Here is a 20,179-nt window from a genome sequence, read left to right as displayed (position 1 = left end):
TCCTTCATTCATTTCTCCTTTCCGTCCGCAAGCCCTACCTTCCTTTGGTGCTCGCATATAAACACAGGAACCAGACAAGAAGCAGTGAATCACAGGTTACTAATATCTAACACAAACATTAAAATACTTGGGGGAGAAGAAGATCTTTTACGGAACACCACCACGGATTTAGAAACAGAAAATCGTGTCTTACAAATCTAACGGAGTTCTCTGGCAGGGTCATGGAACCGGGTTCGACTGACTGCATCTTCTTGGAGCACTGGAAAGCATTGGATGCGGTTCCACACCTGAGATTAGTCCAGAAATTGGAAAGACGAGCAAGTTACGTGGTAAAGTGGTCCGGTGGGTCAAGGAGTACCTGAGTGACAAGGCAGTAACAGTAAGGGGATAAAATATTAGAATGGGAGAGAGTAACGGGTGGGGTTCCACAAGGATCAGTGTTAGGGCCAAGGTGGATTGAATCTTATGTGTCACTGTTTGCTGATGATGTACAACCAATGTAAACAAGAACAGGAGAAAACTTAATAGTATACACGGAAAGAACTCGAAGGTCTGGTTCCCAGCTTTCACGTTGCTATAACAACCTTCTGCAGTGAGAGATATGTGAGAAAATGAAAGGCAGGGGCGCCGTTGGCTCAATAAGAGAACACTGTATCAACATTCTTGCTCCCAGACTATTCAGAATCTTAGAAGATATGAGAAACACTGCTGGAACAAGTGTAAAAGTCTTGAAGAGGAGACTGGACAAGTACCTCCACCAGCAGTAACAGCCTCGTTGATCAGGCCCTGATCCACTGGGAGGCCTGGTCGTGGACCGGGCCGCGGAGGCGTTGATCCCCGGAATGCCCTCCAGGTAGACTCCAGGTAAGTGCCAGATCAACAAGGCTGTAATGCATGTGTGGGCCAGCGGGCCACACATCCAGACAAGCCTGGCCCAGGACCGGGTTGCCGGAGTAGGAAAACTCTCGAAACCCATCAAAGGTATATCAAAGGCATAGGACAGTAAAATACTCGATGGAGACCTCAACAGATTACAGATGTGGTCAAAGAAGTACCTTCCCAGGGTGAATACAAACTAATACAAGGTCATGCGAGGTGGAGGAGAGGTCAGACGGGACACAGTACAAGTATCAAAGAAGGAGAATGATCTGGGGGTGAATATAACACCAAACGTATCACCAGTTATACACATAAACAGTATAACGTCAGCAGCACATGCAAGATTAGCGAACCTTAGAATAGCAATAACCCACATGTAGGAGAGAGGAGCTTACGACGACGTTTCGGTCAGACTTGGACCATTTACAAAGTCACAGTGTTTTAATCACGGTCAAGGTATTGTGAGGTATTGTGCCTATTTGTTCTTTATTCTTAGAACAATACTCAGGAAGTTGAATAACAAAAATCTGATAAATTAGACACATGTGCAACTCTTGGGTATCTTTATTGAGGAAACGTTTCGCCACACAGTGGCTTCATCAGTCCATACGAAGGAGAATCTTGAAGAACAGGAGGAGAATGAGGTAATCAGTCCCTCAACCTTGAGTCGATGTGGTCAGTCCATCAATCTTGAATAGAATCAAGATACCCAAGAGTTGCACATGTGTCTAATTTATCAACATGTCGGTTCTCTGAACCATTCATCTACAAACAAAAATCTACTATTTTTATCGAGTACGCGGCCCCAGTATGGAGCCCACCCCAGGTCAGGCACGTGCAGAAGTTCAGAAAGGTTCAGATTTACAACCAGACTGAAAAGAATGTACCAGTTATGACAGGAGGAACATGTGAAGGTTCTGGCTGTAATAATGTATGTTGAACTGGGAAAAATAACCGTGTATAACTTTCAAAACGAGGTAAATTATATCAGTGAGGGAGGGGGTAAAGGAGGTTTTGTGTGCGAGGGGCTTGGACTTCCAGCAGGCATGCGTGAGCGTGTTTGATAGGAGTGAATGGAGACAAATGGTTTTTAATACTTGACGTGCTGTTGGAGTGTGAGCAAAGTAACATTTATGAAGGGGTTCAGGGAAACCGGCAGGCCGGACTTGAGTCCTGGAGATGGGAAGTACAAATGCCTGCACTCTGAAGGAGGGGTGTTAATGTTGCAGTTTAAAAACTGTAGTGTAAAGCACCCTTCTGGCAAGACAGTGATGGAGTGAATGATGGTGAAAGTTTTTCTTTTTCGGGCCACCCTGCCAGGGTGGGCCATCCTGCCTTGGTGGGAATCGGCTAGTGTGTTAATAAAAAAAATCATCTCTATTTCTGTTTCAGCTCTGATATTTCTCTACTCTAACACAGGGCCGTCAACACCGAGCAAAACTCTAAGCGAGAGAGCGCAAGTGATTTCAGTAGTGCCACCACTGGCACTGCTTCCACTGTTTTGAAACTTCCCACTGTCCACCTCGTATATTCCTGGCTGTCGTGAAATTTGCCTTATTGTGTACTTTAAAAGATTCGCCAGTAGACATGATTACTCCCAGGTCTTTCACGTGTTCCTTTCATTCTATTTGACGATCCTCTTTGAGTTTTCTATACAGTTTTCCTTGTGAGTTCTTCATTTTTTCCATAACTGGAACTTATCACCACTGAACGTCATGCTGTTCTCCACCTCTGGCAGTGCTGGTAAACACTGCCTTCCTCTGGCAGTGCTGGCCAACACTGCCTTCCTCTGGCAGTGCTGGCCAACACTGCCTTCCTCTGGCAGTGCTGGTAAACACTGCCTTCCTCTGGCAGTGCTGGCCAACACTGTCTTCCTCTGGCAGTGCTGGCCAACACTGCCTTCCTCTGGCAGTGCTGGTAAACACTGCCTTCCTCTGGCAGTGCTGGCCAACACTGCCTTCCTCTGGCAGTGCTGGTAAACACTGCCTTCCTCTGGCAGTGCTGGTAAACACTGCCTTCCTCTGGCAGTGCTGGTAAACACTGCCTTCCTCTGGCAGTGCTGGTAAACACTGCCTTCCTCTGGCAGTGCTGGTAAACACTGCCTTCCTCTGGCAGTGCTGGCCAACACTGCCTTCCTCTGGCAGTGCTGGCCAACACTACCTTCCTCTGGCAGTGCTGGCCAACACTGCCTTCCTCTGGCAGTGCTGGCCAACACTACCTTCCTCTGGCAGTGCTGGCCAACACTGCCTTCCTCTGGCAGTGCTGGCCAACACTGCCTTCCTCTGGCAGTGCTGGCCAACACTGCCTTCCTCTGGCAGAGTTGGCCAACACTGCCTTCCTCTAGCAGAGTTGGCAAACACTGCCTTCCTCTAGTACAGTTAGCCAACACTTCCTTCCTCTAGTAGAGTTGGCCAACACTTCCTTCCTCTAGTAGAGTTGGCCAACACTGCCTTCCTCTAGTAGAGTTGGCCAACACTGCCTTCCTCTAGCAGAGTTGGCCAACACTGCCTTCCTCTAGTAGAGTTGGCCAACACTGCCTTCCTCTAGTAGAGTTGGCCAACACTGCCTTCCTCTAGTAGAGTTGGCCAACACTTCCTTCCTCTAGTAGAGTTGGCCAACACTGCCTTCCTCTAGTAGAGTTGGCCAACACTGCCTTCCTCTAGCAGAGTTGGCCAACACTGCCTTCCTCTAGTAGAGTTGGCCAACACTGCCTTCCTCTAGCAGAGTTGGCCAACACTGCCTTCCTCTAGTAGAGTTGGCCAACACTGCCTTCCTCTAGTAGAGTTGGCCAACGCTGCCTTCCTCTAGTAGAGTTGGCCAACACTGCCTTCCTCTAGTAGAGTTGGCCAACACTGCCTTCCTCTAGTAGAGTTGGCCAACACTGCCTTCCTATAGGAGAGTTGGCCAACACTTCCTTCCTCTAGTAGAGTTGGCCAACACTGCCTTCCTCTAGCAGAGTTGGCCAACACTGCCTTTCTCTAGCAGAGTTGGCCAACACTGCCTTCCTCTAGTAGAGTTGGCCAACACTGCCTTCCTTTAGCAGAGTTGGCCAACACTGCCTTCCTCTAGCAGAGTTGGCCAACACTGCCTTCCTCTAGCAGAGTTGGCCAACACTGCCTTCCTCTAGTAGAGTTGGCCAACACTGAATTCCTCTAGTAGAGTTGGCCAACACTGCCTTCCTCTAGTAGAGTTGGCCAACACTGCCTTCCTCTAGTAGAGTTGGCCAACACTGTCTTCCTCTAGCAGAGTTGGCCAACACTGTCTTCCTCTAGCAGAGTTGGCCAACACTGCCTTCCTCTAGTAGAGTTGGCCAACACTGCCTTCCTCTAATAGAGTTGGCCAACACTGCCTTCCTCTAGTAGAGTTGGCCAACACTGCCTTCCTCTAGTAGAGTTGGCCAACACTGCCTTCCTCTAGTAGAGTTGGCCAACACTGCCTTCCTCTAGCAGAGTTGGCCAACACTGCCTTCCTCTAGTAGAGTTGGCCAACACTGCCTTCCTCTAGTAGAGTTGGCCAACACTGCCTTCCTCTAGTAGAGTTGGCCAACACTGCCTTCCTCTAGTAGAGTTGGCCAACACTGCCTTCCTCTAGCAGAATTGGCCAACACTGCCTTCCTCTAGTAGAGTTGGCCAACACTGCCTTCCTCTAGTAGAGTTGGCCAACACTGCCTTCCTCTAGAAGAGTTGGCCAACACTGCCTTCCTCTAGCAGAGTTGGCCAACACTGCCTTCCTCTAGTAGAGTTGGCCAACACTGCCTTCCTCTAGCAGAGTTGGCCAACACTGCCTTCCTCTAGCAGAGTTGGCCAACACTGCCTTCCTCTAGTAGAGTTGGCCAACACTGCCTTCCTCTAGTAGAGTTGGCCAACACTGCCTTCCTCTAGTAGAGTTGGCCAACACTGCCTTCCTCTAGTAGAGTTGGCCAACACTGCCTTCCTCTAGCAGAGTTGGCCAACACTGCCTTCCTCTAGTAGAGTTGGCCAACACTGCCTTCCTCTAGCAGAGTTGGCCAACACTGCCTTCCTCTAGTAGAGTTGAAAAATTCAACCAGCCATCACATTGATTTCCTATTGATGCTGCGGCTGTGTTGCGGAGAGTTTGGTGGAGGTTGTGGTGGTGGTGGCTGTGGTGTAGGTTGTGGTGGTGGTGGCTGTGGTGTAGGTTGTGGTGGAGGTGGTTGTGGTGGCTGTGGTGGAGGTTGTGGTGGTGGTGGTTGTGGTGGCTGTGTTGGAGGTTGTGGTGGCTGTGGTTCTGTTGGTAGTGTGTTGGTAGGGATTGGTTGTGTTGTGGTGGTTGTGAGGCTGGTGATTGGGGATGTGGTAGTAGTTGTTGGGGTCTGGGGCTGGTTAGGATTGGGTTCCAGTTAGTGATTATGGTGGAGATAGTGGGCATAGTTGTAGTATGGTAGTGATGGAGCTGGTTGTGGTGGGGATGGTAGTGGTGGAGCTGGTTGTGGTGGGGATGGTAGTGGTGGAGCTGGTTGTGGTGGGGATGGTAGTGGTGGAACTAGTTGTGGTGGGGTTAGTAAGGGTGGTGATGATAGGGGTGAGACTGGGGAGGAGGATGAAGGAAGGAAGGAAGGAAGAAAGGGGGTAGGGGGCAGTAATAAGGGAGCAAGCAATCTCCCTGGAGGATGACTCCCTCACTCTCTCTCACTCATGACTAACATCATTATCTCTCCCATCAAGACTTCTTCCTCCTTTTATCCTTGGCCCTTCTTATTACCCTTTACTCCCTTTACTGCCTGCTAATATCTTTACTCCTCTGGCCTTTCTCCTCCCTTATTACCATTTACTCCTTCTTCTTGTCCTCAGTCTTAATTATTTCTTCCTTTACCCTACTTCCTCTTTTGTCTACTTCGCCTTTCGTGTTTCCTTTATCCCCAAACCTGATTACACCCTCTCGTCCAGGGAGGATATCAACAGACAGGGAGGATATCAACAGACAGGGAGGATATCTGAACTTATGGAGGATGGTTAGACGCTGATAATGTGTAGGCACGGAGGATGTATAGACACGGAGGATGTGTAGACACGGAGGATGTGTAGAGACGGAGGATGTATAGACACGGAGGATGTGTAGGCACGGAGGATGTATAGACACGGAGGATGTGTAGACACGGAGGATGTATAGACACGGAGGATGTGTAGACACGGAGGATGTGTAGACACGGAGGATGTGTAGACACGGAGGATGTGTAGGCACGGAGGATGTGTAGACACGGAGGATGTGTAGACACGGAGGATGTGTAGACACGGAGGATGTGTAGACACGGAGGATGTGTAGACACGGAGGATGTGTAGACACGGAGGATGTGTAGACACGGAGGATGTATAGACACGGAGGATGTGTAGACACGGAGGATGTGTAGACACGGAGGATGTGTAGACACGGAGGATGTGTAGAGACGGAGGATGTGTAGACACGGAGGATGTGTAGAGACGGAGGATGTGTAGACACGGAGGATGTGTGGACACTGTGAAGATGCAGGAAGGTGGTGGAGAGTTTGATAGCGCCTGATATAGTGGTGAGAAGTTAATTTGTCAGCATCCCGCTGTTGTTTAACGAGGGTAGAGGCGCCGCTGTGTACCCTGCTGTGTTGATGTTAACAGTAGTCACGCACCTTTGTCTGTGCTCCTCTTGTTGCTGTGTTGATGTTAACAGTAGTCACGCACCTTTGTCTGTGCTCCTCTTGTTGCTGTGTTGATGTTAACAGTAGTCACGTACCTTTGTCTGTGCTCCTCTTGTTGCTGTGTTGATGTTAACAGTAGTCACGCACCTTTGTCTGTGCTCCTCTTGTTGCTGTGTTGATGTTAACAGTAGTCACGCACCTTTGTCTGTGCTCCTCTTGTTGCTGTGTTGATGTTAACAGTAGTCACGTACCTTTGTCTGTGCTCCTCTTGTTGCTGTGTTGATGTTAACAGTAGTCACGCACCTTTGTCTGTGCTCCTCTTGTTGCTGTGTTGATGTTAACAGTAGTCACGCACCTTTGTCTGTGCTCCTCTTGTTGCTGTGTTGATGTTAACAGTAGTCACGTACCTTTGTCTGTGCTCCTCTTGTTGCTGTGTTGATGTTAACAGTAGTCACGCACCTTTGTCTGTGCTCCTCTTGTTGCTGTGTTGATGTTAACAGTAGTCACGCACCTTTGTCTGTGCTCCTCTTGTTGCTGTGTTGATGTTAACAGTAGTCACGTACCTTTGTCTGTGCTCCTCTTGTTGCTGTGTTGATGTTAACAGTAGTCACGCACCTTTGTCTGTGCTCCTCTTGTTGCTGTGTTGATGTTAACAGTAGTCACGCACCTTTGTCTGTGCTCCTCTTGTTGCTGTGTTGATGTTAACAGTAGTCACGTACCTTTGTCTGTGCTCCTCTTGTTGCTGTGTTGATGTTAACAGTAGTCACGCACCTTTGTCTGTGCTCCTCTTGTTGCTGTGTTGATGTTAACAGTAGTCACGCACCTTTGTCTGTGCTCCTCTTGTTGCTGTGTTGATGTTAACAGTAGTCACGTACCTTTGTCTGTGCTCCTCTTGTTGCTGTGTTGATGTTAACAGTAGTCACGCACCTTTGTCTGTGCTCCTCTTGTTGCTGTGTTGATGTTAACAGTAGACACGCACCCTTGTCTGTGCTCCTCTTGTTGCTGTGTTGATGTTAACAGTAGACACGCACCTTTGTCTGTGCTCCTCTTGTTGCTGTGTTGATGTTAACAGTAGACACGCACCCTTGTCTGTGCTCCTCTTGTTGCTGTGTTGATGTTAACAGTAGACACGCACCTTTGTCTGTGCTCCTCTTGTTGCTGTGTTGATGTTAACAGTAGACACGCACCCTTGTCTGTGCTCCTCTTGTTGCTGTGTTGATGTTAACAGTAGACACGCACCCTTGTCTGTGCTCCTCTTGTTGCTGTGTTGATGTTAACAGTAGACACGCACCTTTGTCTTTGCTCCTCTTGTTGCTGTGTTGATGTTAACAGTAGACACGCACCTTTGTCTGTGCTCCTCTTGTTGCTGTGTTGATGTTAACAGTAGACACGCACCCTTGTCTGTGCTCCTCTTGTTGCTGTGTTGATGTTAACAGTAGACACGCACCCTTGTCTGTGCTCCTCTTGTTGCTGTGTTGATGTTAACAGTAGTCACGCACCTTTGTCTGTGCTCCTCTTGTTGCTGTGTTGATGTTAACAGTAGACACGCACCTTTGTCTGTGCTCCTCTTGTTGCTGTTGTGATCCTTGAAAGTGAGGTGGTGGTAGTAATATTGATAGTGGTGTTTATGGTGTAGCGGTGGTGATGGTAGTGGTGCGATGGTAGTTTGGGTGGTGATGGTAGTGGTGATGGCGTGTATGGAAGCCATGACCACCACAATACACAGAGGTGATCACCTTCACCTCAGGTGGCCTGTTCCATCACCTAGTTATCACGCCGCTCATGTTACTGCTACTGCTACTGTTGTTGTTCCTGGTGCCACTGTTGGCCTGTTGATACTGTTGTACCTGCTGCTACTGTTCCTGCTGCTACTGTTGCCCCCGATGTTATCCTACGTCTTCTGTAGATATTGCTGTTGCTGCTCTTTCAGCCTCTACTCTATTTCTGCAGGTACTGTTGCTTCTACTGTTGCTACTACCAACGCTACTGTTACTCTTGCCTCTCCCGTTATTAATACCGCCCAAGACTGCTTCTTCTGTGAGACCGACTTTGCGTGACGGTCGCAGACCAAAGATGAGTATAAGAGATCACTAGAAGCATCTAAGTAATTGATTAAACTCCCTCTTGAAGGCAGCTAGTGGTCCTCTTGACTCACGAAGTCAAAATGACACGATTTCAAACAAACTATACCACGGGCGGTGATAGAACCACCTAGCGCGTCGGTTTGGAGTCTTATGACTCTCTGATCGCGGGTTCTATCCCCGTCTGTGGTATGGTTAGTGGTCCTCTTCTCTTCTATACACATTTGATATTCCTTTGATGAGTTTCGAGAGCTTTTCTACTCCCGGAGCCCGGCCATGGGCCAGGCTCGTCTGAAAGAAGGAAGGACGTTGAGCATAAGAACATAAGAAAGAAAGAACACTGCAACAGGCCCACTGGTCTATGCAAGGCAGCTCCATTTCTCCCATCGGCCTAAGCCAATGCCTTGACCTAGTTAGGTCAGACACGTCACTTAAGGGAGGAGCAATGCATCCGACCTAGTAGCACAAGCTAGTCAGGTCCAGCTCACACCCACCCACACCCATTCATGTATTTATCTAACCTATTTTTAATTAAAACTACACAACGTCTTAGCTTCTATGACGGTACTCAGGAGTTTGTTCCACTCATCCACAACTCTATTGCCAAACCGGTGCTTTCCTATATCCTTCCTGAATCTGAATTTTTCCAATTTAAAACCATTGCTACGAGTCCTGTCTAGGCTAGATATTTTTAGCACGCTAGTTATTGAGTTCTCCACAAGTTTATTCACAGAATATATACACAGTGAGGTATACATCTGTGTATATACGCTGGCAGGGAAACAGGCAATATGCAGACTTAACTATGTAGTTGATAATCTTTAAATCCAGTTAACCAACCCACCAGTCTCTTGCTTCTCGTTGCTAAGTAAGGAGTCATTCCAGTGTGTAGATCTGGAACCAGTCACTCTGGTATTTTCAAGGCGTTGTCAATAGATTAGATACAAGTAGACACATACAAAGGGCGCCCTTCTGGATGACTCTACTGACACCTCGGACTTATTTCTGCAACTTTCCAAACTCCTGATGATGTGATTGCAACAACAAAGGCCTAGAGCTATTATTCAACTCCCCATGTTGTTGTTTTGCATCTTGTATCGCTTGTTCACAATTCTTGCATATATTATAAAGCCAGGTGTAAATGATAATGGGAGCCCTTTGATTGAACTTTGTATAGAAAGGGGTTTAGTTATAGGTAATACATATTTTAAGAAAAAGAGGATAAATAAGTATACAAGATATGATGTAGGGCGAAATGACAGTAGTTTGTTGGATTATGTATTGGTAGACAAAAGACTGTTGAGTAGACTTCAGGATGTACATGTTTATAGAGGGGCCACAGATATATTAGATCACTTTCTAGTTGTAGCTACACTGAGAGTAAAAGGTAGATGGGATACAAGGAGAATAGAAGCATCAGGGAAGAGAGAGGTGAAGGTTTATAAACTAAAAGAGGAGGCAGTTAGGGTAAGATATAAACAGCTGTTGGAGGATAGATGGGCTAATGAGAGCATAGGCAATGGGATCGAAGAGGTATGGGGTAGGTTTAAAAATGTAGTGTTGGAGTGTTCAGCAGAAGTTTGTGGTTACAGGAAAGTGGGTGCGGGAGGGAAGAGGAGCGATTGGTGGAATGATGATGTAAAGAGAGTAGTAAGGGAGAAAAAGTTAGCATATGAGATGTTTTTACAAAGTAGAAGTGATGCAAGGAGGGAAGAGTATATGGAGAAAAAGAGAGAGGTTAAGAGAGTGGTGAAGCAATGTAAAAAGAGAGCAAATGAGAGAGTGGGTGAGATGTTATCAACAAATTTTGTTGAAAATAAGAAAAAGTTTTGGAGTGAGATTAACAAGTTAAGGAAGCCTAGAGAACAAATGGATTTGTCAGTTAAAAATAGGAGAGGAGAGTTATTAAATGGAGAGTTAGAGGTATTGGGAAGATGGAGGGAATATTTCGAGGAATTGTTAAACGTTGATGAAGATAGGAAAGCTGTGATTTCGTGTATAGGGCAAGGAGGAATAACATCTTGTAGGTGTGAGGAAGAGCCAGTTGTGAGTGTGGGGGAAGTTCGTGAGGCAGTAGGTAAAATGAAAGGGGGTAAGGCAGCCGGGATTGATGGGATAAAGATAGAAATGTTAAAAGCAGGTGGGGATATAGTTTTGGAGTGGTTGGTGCAATTATTTAATAAATGTATGGAAGAGGGTAAGGTACCTAGGGATTGGCAGAGAGCATGCATAGTTCCTTTGTATAAAGGCAAAAGGGATAAAAGAGAGTGCAAAAATTATAGGGGAATAAGTCTGTTGAGTATACCTGGCAAAGTGTATTGTAGAGTTATTATTGAAAGAATTAAGAGTAAGACGGAGAATAGGATAGCAGATGAACAAGGAGGTTTTAGGAAAGGTAGGGGGTGTGTGGACCAGGTGTTTACAGTGAAACATATAAGTGAACAGTATTTAGATAAGGCTAAAGAGGTCTTTGTGGCATTTATGGATTTGGAAAAGGCGTATGATAGGGGGGCAATGTGGCAGATGTTGCAGGTGTATGGTGTAGGAGGTAGGTTACTGAAAGCAGTGAAGAGTTTTTACGAGGATAGTGAGGCTCAAGTTAGAGTATGTAGGAAAGAGGGAAATTATTTCCCAGTAAAAGTAGGCCTTAGACAAGGATGTGTGATGTCACCGTGGTTGTTTAATATATTTATAGATGGGGTTGTAAGAGAAGTAAATGCGAGGGTATTGGCAAGAGGCGTGGAGTTAAAAGATAAAGAATCACACATAAAGTGGGAGTTGTCACAGTTGCTCTTTGCTGATGACACTGTGCTCTTGGGAGATTCTGAAGAGAAGTTGCAGAGATTGGTGGATGAATTTTGTAGGGTATGCAAAAGAAGAAAATTAAAAGTGAATACAGGAAAGAGTAAGGTTATGAGGATAACAAAAAGATTAGGTGATGAAAGATTGGATATCAGATTGGAGGGACAGAGTATGGAGGAGGTGAATGTATTCAGATATTTGGGAGTGGACGTGTCAGCGGATGGGTCTATGAAAGATGAGGTAAATCATAGAATTGATGAGGGGAAAAGGGTGAGTGGTGCACTTAGGAGTCTGTGGAGACAAAGAACTTTGTCCTTGGAGGCAAAGAGGGGAATGTATGAGAGTATAGTTTTACCAACGCTCTTATATGGGTGTGAAGCATGGGTGATAAATGTTGCAGCGAGGAGAAGGCTGGAGGCAGTGGAGATGTCATGTCTGAGGGCAATGTGTGGTGTGAATATAATGCAGAGAATTCGTAGTTTGGAAGTTAGGAGGAGGTGCGGGATTACCAAAACTGTTGTCCAGAGGGCTGAGGAAGGGTTGTTGAGGTGGTTCGGACATGTAGAGAGAATGGAGCGAGACAGAATGACTTCAAGAGTGTATCAGTCTGTAGTGGAAGGAAGGCGGGGTAGGGGTCGGCCTAGGAAAGGTTGGAGGGAGGGGGTAAAGGAGGTTTTGTGTGCGAGGGGCTTGGACTTCCAGCAGGCATGCGTGAGCGTGTTTGATAGGAGTGAATGGAGACAAATGGTTTTTAATACTTGACGTGCTGTTGGAGTGTGAGCAAAGTAACATTTATGAAGGGATTCAGGGAAACCGGCAGGCCGGGCTTGAGTCCTGGAGATGGGAAGTACAGTGCCTGCACTCTGAGGGAGGGGTGTTAATGTTGCAGTTTAAAAACTGTAGTGTAAAGCACCCTTCTGGCAAGACAGTGATGGAGTGAATGATGGTGAAAGTTTTTCTTTTTCGGGCCACCCTGCCTTGGTGGGAATCGGCCAGTGTGATAATAAAATAAAATAAAATTATGAAGCTAAGTTAAAAACACTTGTGTTCCGTGAACCTAACATTTAACATAGTCACTCCCAGGTCTTTAACATTTATATTCTACAGCGCTGTGTTTACTGCATCAGGATCCAGCAGTTTTCGTTAACCATATATATGTTTAAATTCTTTTCAGTGTCCCACTGGATGACTTTGTATACATTGGTTGGAAATATTAATAATTAATAAACAGAAGGATGGACGAGAAGGGGGATCGAACCGCGGCCTTGGTGTTGGCAGGTCAAGCGCTTTACCACTGAGCTACGGGGAGCGGGACTTTTTGTCTGTCCCTACCAGGACCACGGTTCGATCCTCCCGTTCATCTCTCCGTTTATTAATTTACAGTCTTTTTATTATTATTATTATTATTATTATTATTATTATTATTATTATTATTATTATTATTATTATTATTATTATTGCTGTTTTTCCTCTTCTTTTCCTATTTCTTAATTCTTCTTCACTCTTAATCTTTGTTTCTCTTTAAACGATTTGGTGTTCTGTATTGCTCTTCTCTCTCTCTCTCTCTCTTTCTCTCAGTTACTGTCTCTTTCTCTCAGTTACTGCCTCTCTCTCTCAGTCTCTTTCTCTCTCTCAGATACTGACTGTCTCTCACTCCCTCAAGTACTGACTGTCTCTCACTCCCTCAAGTACTGACTGTCTCTCTCTCCCTCAGGTACTGACTGTCTCACTCTCTCAGGTACTGATTGTCTCTCTCAGGTACTGATTGTCTCTCTCAGGTACTCTGTCTCTGTCTCTCAGGTACTGACTGTCTCTCAGTTACTGACTGTCTCTCTCTCAGGTACTGACTGTCTCTCTCTCAGGTACTGTCTCTCTCCCTCAGGTACTGACTCTCTCTCTCTCAGGTACTGTCTCTCTCTCTCAGGTACTGTCTCTCTCCCTCAGGTACTGACTCTCTCTCTCAGGTACTGACTCTCTCCCTCAGGTACTGACTCTCTCCCTCAGGTACTGACTCTCTCTCCCTCAGGTACTGACTCTCCCTCAGGTACTGACTCTCCCTCAGGTACTGACTCTCCCTCAGGTACTGACTCTCTCTCTCCCTCAGGTACGGGAACCGACGAAGCACTCATCATTTGAAGACGATAAACGCAAGGTAGGAAGGAGAGGTTGAGAGGTTTGTTGCTAGCTTGTGTACGTACGTAGGTAGTCTTTGTTATTGCCTGCACGCCCACGCATGACCGTACGGTAGCCACACCCATTACACGCCCACGCATGACGCCCTTGATGACCCTGACGCCCCCATGATTAATATATTCTCGTAACTCGTCACTGGGAAAATCTAAGTTTCTGTGAGTGCGATACGTCTTAGCTGCGTATCCGTGACGCGCCTCTGATGGGGTTTAACGGTCGTACGACTCTTAAATTATTTAACCAGGTTAACCAGTCTCTAGGTACTAGCTGCATAGACATTACTTACACACAGGTTCTTCCACTTATACCAACCAGGTTCATCAACTTACACCAGCGAGGTTCATCCACTTACACCAGCCAGGTTCATCAACTTACACCAGCGAGGTTCATCCACTTACACCAGCCAGGTTCATCAACTTACACCAGCGAGGTTCATCCACTTACACCAGCCAGGTTCATCAACTTACACCAGCGAGGTTCATCAACTTACACCAGCCAGGTTCATCAACTTCCACCAGCGAGGTTCATCCACTTACACCAGCCAGGTTCATCCACTTCCACCAGCGAGGTTCATTCACTTCCACCAGCGAGGTTCATCCACTTACACCAGCGAGGTTCATCCACTTCCACCAGCGAGGTTCATCCACTTCCACCAGCGAGGTTCATCCACTTCCACCAGCGAGGTTCATCCACTTCCACCAGCGAGGTTCATCCACTTACACCAGCGAGGTTCATCCACTTCCACCAGCGAGGTTCATCCACTTCCACCAGCGAGGTTCATCCACTTCCACCAGCGAGGTTCATCCACTTACACCAGCGAGGTTCATCCACTTACACCAGCGAGGTTCATCCACTTCCACCAGCGAGGTTCATCCACTTACACCAGCGAGGTTCATCCACTTCCACCAGCGAGGTTCATCCACTTACACCAGCGAGGTTCATCCACTTACACCAGCGAGGTTCATCCACTTCCACCAGCGAGGTTCATCCACTTACACCAGCGAGGTTCATCCACTTACACCAGCGAGGTTCATCCACTTACACCAGCGAGGTTTATTCACTTACACAATGGAAGTGGTGGAGGCTCGATACTCCGGCTGTTTAGGGGATGGATTTCCACTGTACAATTATCCTCCTGTGGAACCGTTGAAAGAGGTTTGCTCACTTAAGCTGTGTGGACGAAGTGGATGAACCTCGCTGGTGGAAGTGGATGAACCTCGCTGGTGTAAGTGGATGAACCTCGCTGGTGGAAGTGGACGAACCTGGCTGGAGTAAGTGGATGACCCTCGCTGGTGTAAGTGGATGAACCTCGCTGGTGGATGAACCTCGCTGGAGTAAGTGGATGAACCTCGCTGGAGTGGATGAACCTCGCTGGTGGAATGTGGATGAACCTCGCTGGTGTAAGTGGATGAACCTCGCTGGAGTAAGTGGATGAGTCTCGCTGGAGTACTGGAGTAAGCTGAACCTCGCTGTAGTAAGTGGATGAACCTCGTGGAGTAAGTGGATGAACCTCGCTGGTGTAAGTGGATGAACCTCGCTGGTGTAAGTGGATGAACCTCGCTGGTGGAAGTGGATGAACCTCGCTGGTGTAAGTGGATGAACCTCGCTGGAGTAAGTGGATGAACCTCGCTGGAGTAAGTGGATGAACCTCGCTGGAGTAAGTGGATGAACCTCGCTGGAGTAAGTGGATGAACCTCGCTGGAGTAAGTGGATGAACCTCGCTGGAGTAAGTGGAAGTGGATGAACCTCGCTGGAGTAAGTGGATGAGTCGCTGGAGTAAGTGGATGAGTCCTCGCTGGAGTAAGTGGATGAGTCTCGCTGGAGTAAGTGGATGAGTCCTCGCTGGAGTAAGTGGATGAGTCTCGCTGGAGTAAGTGGATGAACCTCGCTGGAGTAAGTGGATGAACCTCGCTGGAGTAAGTGGATGAACCTCGCTGGAGTAAGTGGATGAGTCTCGCTGGAGTAAGTGGATGAACCTCGCTGGAGTAAGTGGATGAACCTCGCTGGAGTAAGTGGATGAGTCTCGCTGGAGTAAGTGGATGAGTCTCGCTGGAGTAAGTGGATGAACCTCGCTGGAGTAAGTGGATGAACCTCGCTGGAGTAAGTGGATGAGTCCTCGCTGGAGTAAGTGGATGAGTCTCGCTGGAGTAAGTGGATGAACCTCGCTGGAGTAAGTGGATGAGTCTCGCTGGAGTAAGTGGATGAGTCTCGCTGGAGTAAGTGGATGAACCTCGCTGGAGTAAGTGGATGAGTCTCGCTGGAGTAAGTGGATGAGTCTCGCTGGAGTAAGTGGATGAGTCTCGCTGGAGTAAGTGGATGAGTCTCGCTGGAGTAAGTGGATGAACCTCGCTGGAGTAAGTGGATGAGTCTCGCTGGAGTAAGTGGATGAGTCTCGCTGGAGTAAGTGGATGAACCTCGCTGGAGTAAGTGGATGAGTCTCGCTGGAGTAAGTGGATGAGTCTCGCTGGAGTAAGTGGATGAGTCTCGCTGGAGTAAGTGGATGAGTCTCGCTGGAGTAAGTGGATGAGTCTCGCTGGAGTAAGTGGATGAACCTCGCTGGAGTAAGTGGATGAGTCTCGCTGGAGTAAGTGGATGAGTCTCGCTGGAGTAAGTGGATGAGTCTCGCTGGAGTAAGTGGATGAGTCTCGCTGGAGTAAGTGGATGAACCTCGCTGGAGTAAGTGGATGAACCTGTGTGTATGCGGTGTGAGGGAGATCAATGGTCAGTCTCAGCTCTCTGCTGCCTAAGAAGACTGACTAAGAAGACTGACTAAGAAGACTGACTAAGAAGACTGACTAAGAAGACTGTTTTACTAAGAAGACTGACTAAGAAGACTGACTAAGAAGACTGACTAAGAAGACTGACTAAGAAGGCTGTTTTAGAAGACTGACTAAGAAGACTGACTAAGAAGACTGACTAAGAAGACTGACTAAGAAGACTGACTAAGAAGACTGACTAAGAAGACTGTTTTAGAAGACTGACTAAGAAGACTGACTAAGAAGACTGACTAAGAAGGCTGTTTTAGAAGACTGACTAAGAAGACTGACTAAGAAGGCTGTTTTAGAAGACTGACTAAGAAGACTGACTAAGAAGGCTGTTTTAGAAGACTGACTAAGAAGACTGACTAAGAAGACTGTTTTAGAAGACTGACTAAGAAGACTGACTAAGAAGACTGACTAAGAAGACTGACTAAGAAGACTGACTTTCATGGCTAGCTGTCTAAGTGAGAGTGAAGAACAAAGAGGCACAATACTGTACATACCTGGAGGTTACCTGGAGGTTATTCCGGGGATCAACGCCCCCGCGGCCCGGTCCATGACCAGACCTCCCGATGGATCAGGGCCTGATCAACTAGGCTGTTACTGCTGGCCGCACGCAGTCCAACGTACGAGCCACAGCCCGGCTGATCCGGCACTGACTTTAGGTATCTGTCCAGCTCTCTCTTGAAGGCAGCCAGGGGTTTATTGGCAATTCCCTAATGCTTGATGGGAGGCTGTTGAACAGTCTTGGGCCCCGGACACTTATGGTGTTTTCCCTTAGTGTACCAATGGCGCCCCTACTTTTTATTGGCGGCATTTTGCATCGCCTGCCCAGTCTTTTACTTTCGTAGGGAGTGATTTCTGTGTGCAGATTTGGGACCATTCCTTCCAAGATTTTCCAAGTGTAGATTATGATATATCTCTCCCTCCTGCGTTCCAACGAGTACAAGTCAAGTGCTTCCAAGCGTTCCCAGTAGTTAAGGTGCTTGACAGAACTTATACGTGCAGTAAAGGATCTCTGTACACTCTCTAGATCTGCGATTTCACCTGCTTTGAATGGAGATGTTAATGTACAGCAGTATTCCAGCCTAGAGAGAACAAGTGATTTGAAAAGGATCATCATGGGCTTGGCATCTCTCGTTTTGAACGTTCTCATTATCCATCCTATCATTTTCTTTGTACACATGGGAGACACCAGCTTATAACAACTTGTAAGTTGTCCAAGTTGGAGCGAAACGTTGTCATAACTTACTGTCTCCCATGTACGTGTTGTGTACTCACCTAGTTGTACTCACCTAATTGAGGTTGCGGGGGTCGAGTGCGTGCTCCTGGCCCCGCCTCTTCACTGGTCGCTACTAGGTCACTCTCCTGAACCGTGAGCTTTATCATACCTCTCCTTAAAGCTATGTATGGATCCTGCCTCCACTACATCGCTTCCCAAACTATTCCACTTACTGACTACTCTGTGGCTGAAGAAATGCTTCCTAACATCCCTCTGATTCATCTGTGTCTTCAACTTCCAACTGTGTCCCCTTGTTACTGTGTCCAATCTCTGGAACATCCTGTCTTTGTCCACCTTGTCAATTCCTCTCAGTATTTTGTATGTCGTTATCATGTCCCCCCTATCTCTCCTGTCCTCCAGTGTCGTCAGGTTGATTTCCCTTAACCTCTCCTCATAGGACATACCTCTTAGCTCTGGGACTAGTCTTGTTGCAAACCTTTGCACTTTCTCCCAGTTTCTTTACGTGCTTGGCTAGGTGTGGGTTCCAAACTGGTGCCGCATACTCCAATATGGGCCTAACGTACACGGTGTACAGGGTCCTGAACGATTCCTTATTAAGATGTCGGAATGCTGTTCTGAGGTTTGCTAGGCGCCCATATGCTGCAGCAGTTATTTGGTTGATGTGCGCTTCAGGAGATGTGCCTGGTGTTATACTCACCCCAAGATCTTTTTCCTTGAGCGAAGTTTGTAGTCTCTGGCCCCTAGACTGTACTCCGTCTGTGGTCTTCTTTGCTCTTCCCCAATCTTCATGACTTTGCACTTGGTGGGGTTGAACTCCAAGAGCCAATTGCTGGACCAGGACTGCAGCATGTCCAGATTGCCTTTGTAGTTCTGCCTTATCAGCTTCACATCATCTGCAAACAGGGACACTTCGGAGTCTATTCCTTCTGTCATGTCGTTCACAAATACCAGTAACAGCACCAGTCGTAGGACTGATCCCTGTGGCATCTCACTCATTACAGGTGCCCACTCTGACACCTCGCCACATGCCATGACTCGCTGTTGTCTTCCTGACAAGTATTCCTGATCCATTGTAGTCCCTTCCCTGTTATCCCTGCTTGGTCCTCCAGTTTTGCACCAATCTCGTGAACTGTGTAAAACCCGCCTTCTTGCAGCCCAAAGGGGGTCAATCCACCCACCCTGTGTGTGTGTGTGTGTGTGTGTGTGTGTGTGTGTGTGGGTTTGTTGGTGTGGATATGTGTGTACACCACCTCCACCCTGTCTTGTTATCTTGGGTTACTGTGCTGTATCATTCTGTGTTTGTAATTAAATTTGGCAATGTAGTTATGGCACTATATGTATTTGTTTGCTTGTTTTGCTGTTGTTCCGCATTATTGTTGTTGTGTTGTTGTTGTTGTTCCATTCCTTCAAAATTTTTATTGGTTAGTCCCCAGGTGTTGCTGTCAGGCGGAGGGAAAGGTCGGGGAGGGAATGTCAGGGGGGGAGGAGGAGAGAGGGAAGGTCGGAGGAGGGGGAGAGAGGGGGTCAGGAGGGAATGTCGGAGGAGGGAGAGAGGAAGGCCGGGGAGGGAATGTCAGGAGGAGAGAGGGAGAGGGAAGGTCAGGAGGGAATATCGGGGAGGGAGGGAGGAGAGAGGGAAGGTCAGGGGGGGAATGTCAGGGAGGGAGAGAGGGAAGGTCAGGAGGGAATGTCAGGGGGGAGGGAGGGAGAGAGGGAAGGTCGGGGAGGGAATGTCAGGAGGAGGGAGGGAGGGGGGAAGGTCAGGAGGAATGTCAGGGAGGGGAGGGGGGGAGAGAGGGAAGGTAAATGGAGGGAATGCCGGGGAGGGGGAGAGAGGAAGGTCAGGAGGGAATGTCAGGAGGGAGGAGAGAGGGAAGGTCAGGAGGGAATGTCAGGGGGGAGGGAGGGAGGGGGAAGGTCGGGAGGGGAGAGTGAAGGTCAAGGAGGGAGGAGGGGAAGGTTAGGGGGGGAAGGAAGGTCAGGAAGGTGGAAGGGAGGGAGGGAAGGTCGGGGGGGAGAGGGGGAAGGCAGGAGAGAATGTCGGGGAGGGAGGAGAGAGGGAAGGTGGGGAGGGAATGTCGGGGAGGGAGGGAGAGAGGAAGTCAGGAGGGAGGGAAAGGAAGGTTAGGGAGGGAAGGAAGGTCAGGAAGGTGGAGGAGGGAGGGAGGGAGGGGGTCACAACAAAGTGAATAACGTATATTTTCACCCCCTCCCCACATTCCCCCCTCCACTTCTGACCTTCCCTCCCTCCCCTTACCTCACTCAGCCTCCCCAGATAGACATATTAAAGTGTCTCTCCCTTTCATTCACCCTCTCTTTCCCTTCCCCTTCCCCTTCCCCTCCTTCCCTTCCTTTCTCCTCCTATTGCCCGTGTCTGATGGGTGTTAGTGCCTGCCTTCCCTGCCTTCCATCACAACACTCCATCCACCTTCCCTGCCTTCCATCACAACACTCCATCCACCTTCCCTGCCTTCCATCACGACACTCCATCCACCTTCCCTGCCTTCCATCACAACACTCCATCCACCTTCCCTGCCTTCCATCACAACACTCCATCCACCTTCCCTGCCTTCCATCACAACACTCCATCCACCTT

General features: G+C 47.9%; 1 protein-coding gene across 6 annotated transcripts in view; it reads left to right on the top strand.

Moving 5' to 3' along the window:
- Window positions 1–20,179, top strand: part of LOC128702322 (AT-rich interactive domain-containing protein 3C) — a 385,866-nt gene that overhangs the window by 191,635 nt on the left and 174,052 nt on the right. For 5 of the 6 annotated variants that reach the window (XM_070102109.1, XM_070102106.1, XM_070102107.1 and 2 more), the window contains exon 4: window positions 13,496–13,543. The exons of the other annotated variant lie outside the window; for it this stretch is intronic. In XM_070102109.1, the coding sequence (XP_069958210.1) occupies window positions 13,496–13,543 (48 nt within the window). The remainder of the gene's footprint in view (window positions 1–13,495; window positions 13,544–20,179) is intronic. 6 annotated transcript variants of the gene reach the window in all.

This window comes from Cherax quadricarinatus, chromosome 80 (genome assembly GCF_038502225.1).
Source record: "Cherax quadricarinatus isolate ZL_2023a chromosome 80, ASM3850222v1, whole genome shotgun sequence".
NCBI lineage: Eukaryota > Metazoa > Arthropoda > Malacostraca > Decapoda > Parastacidae > Cherax > Cherax quadricarinatus.
This window is presented reverse-complemented; position numbering and strand designations above follow the sequence as displayed.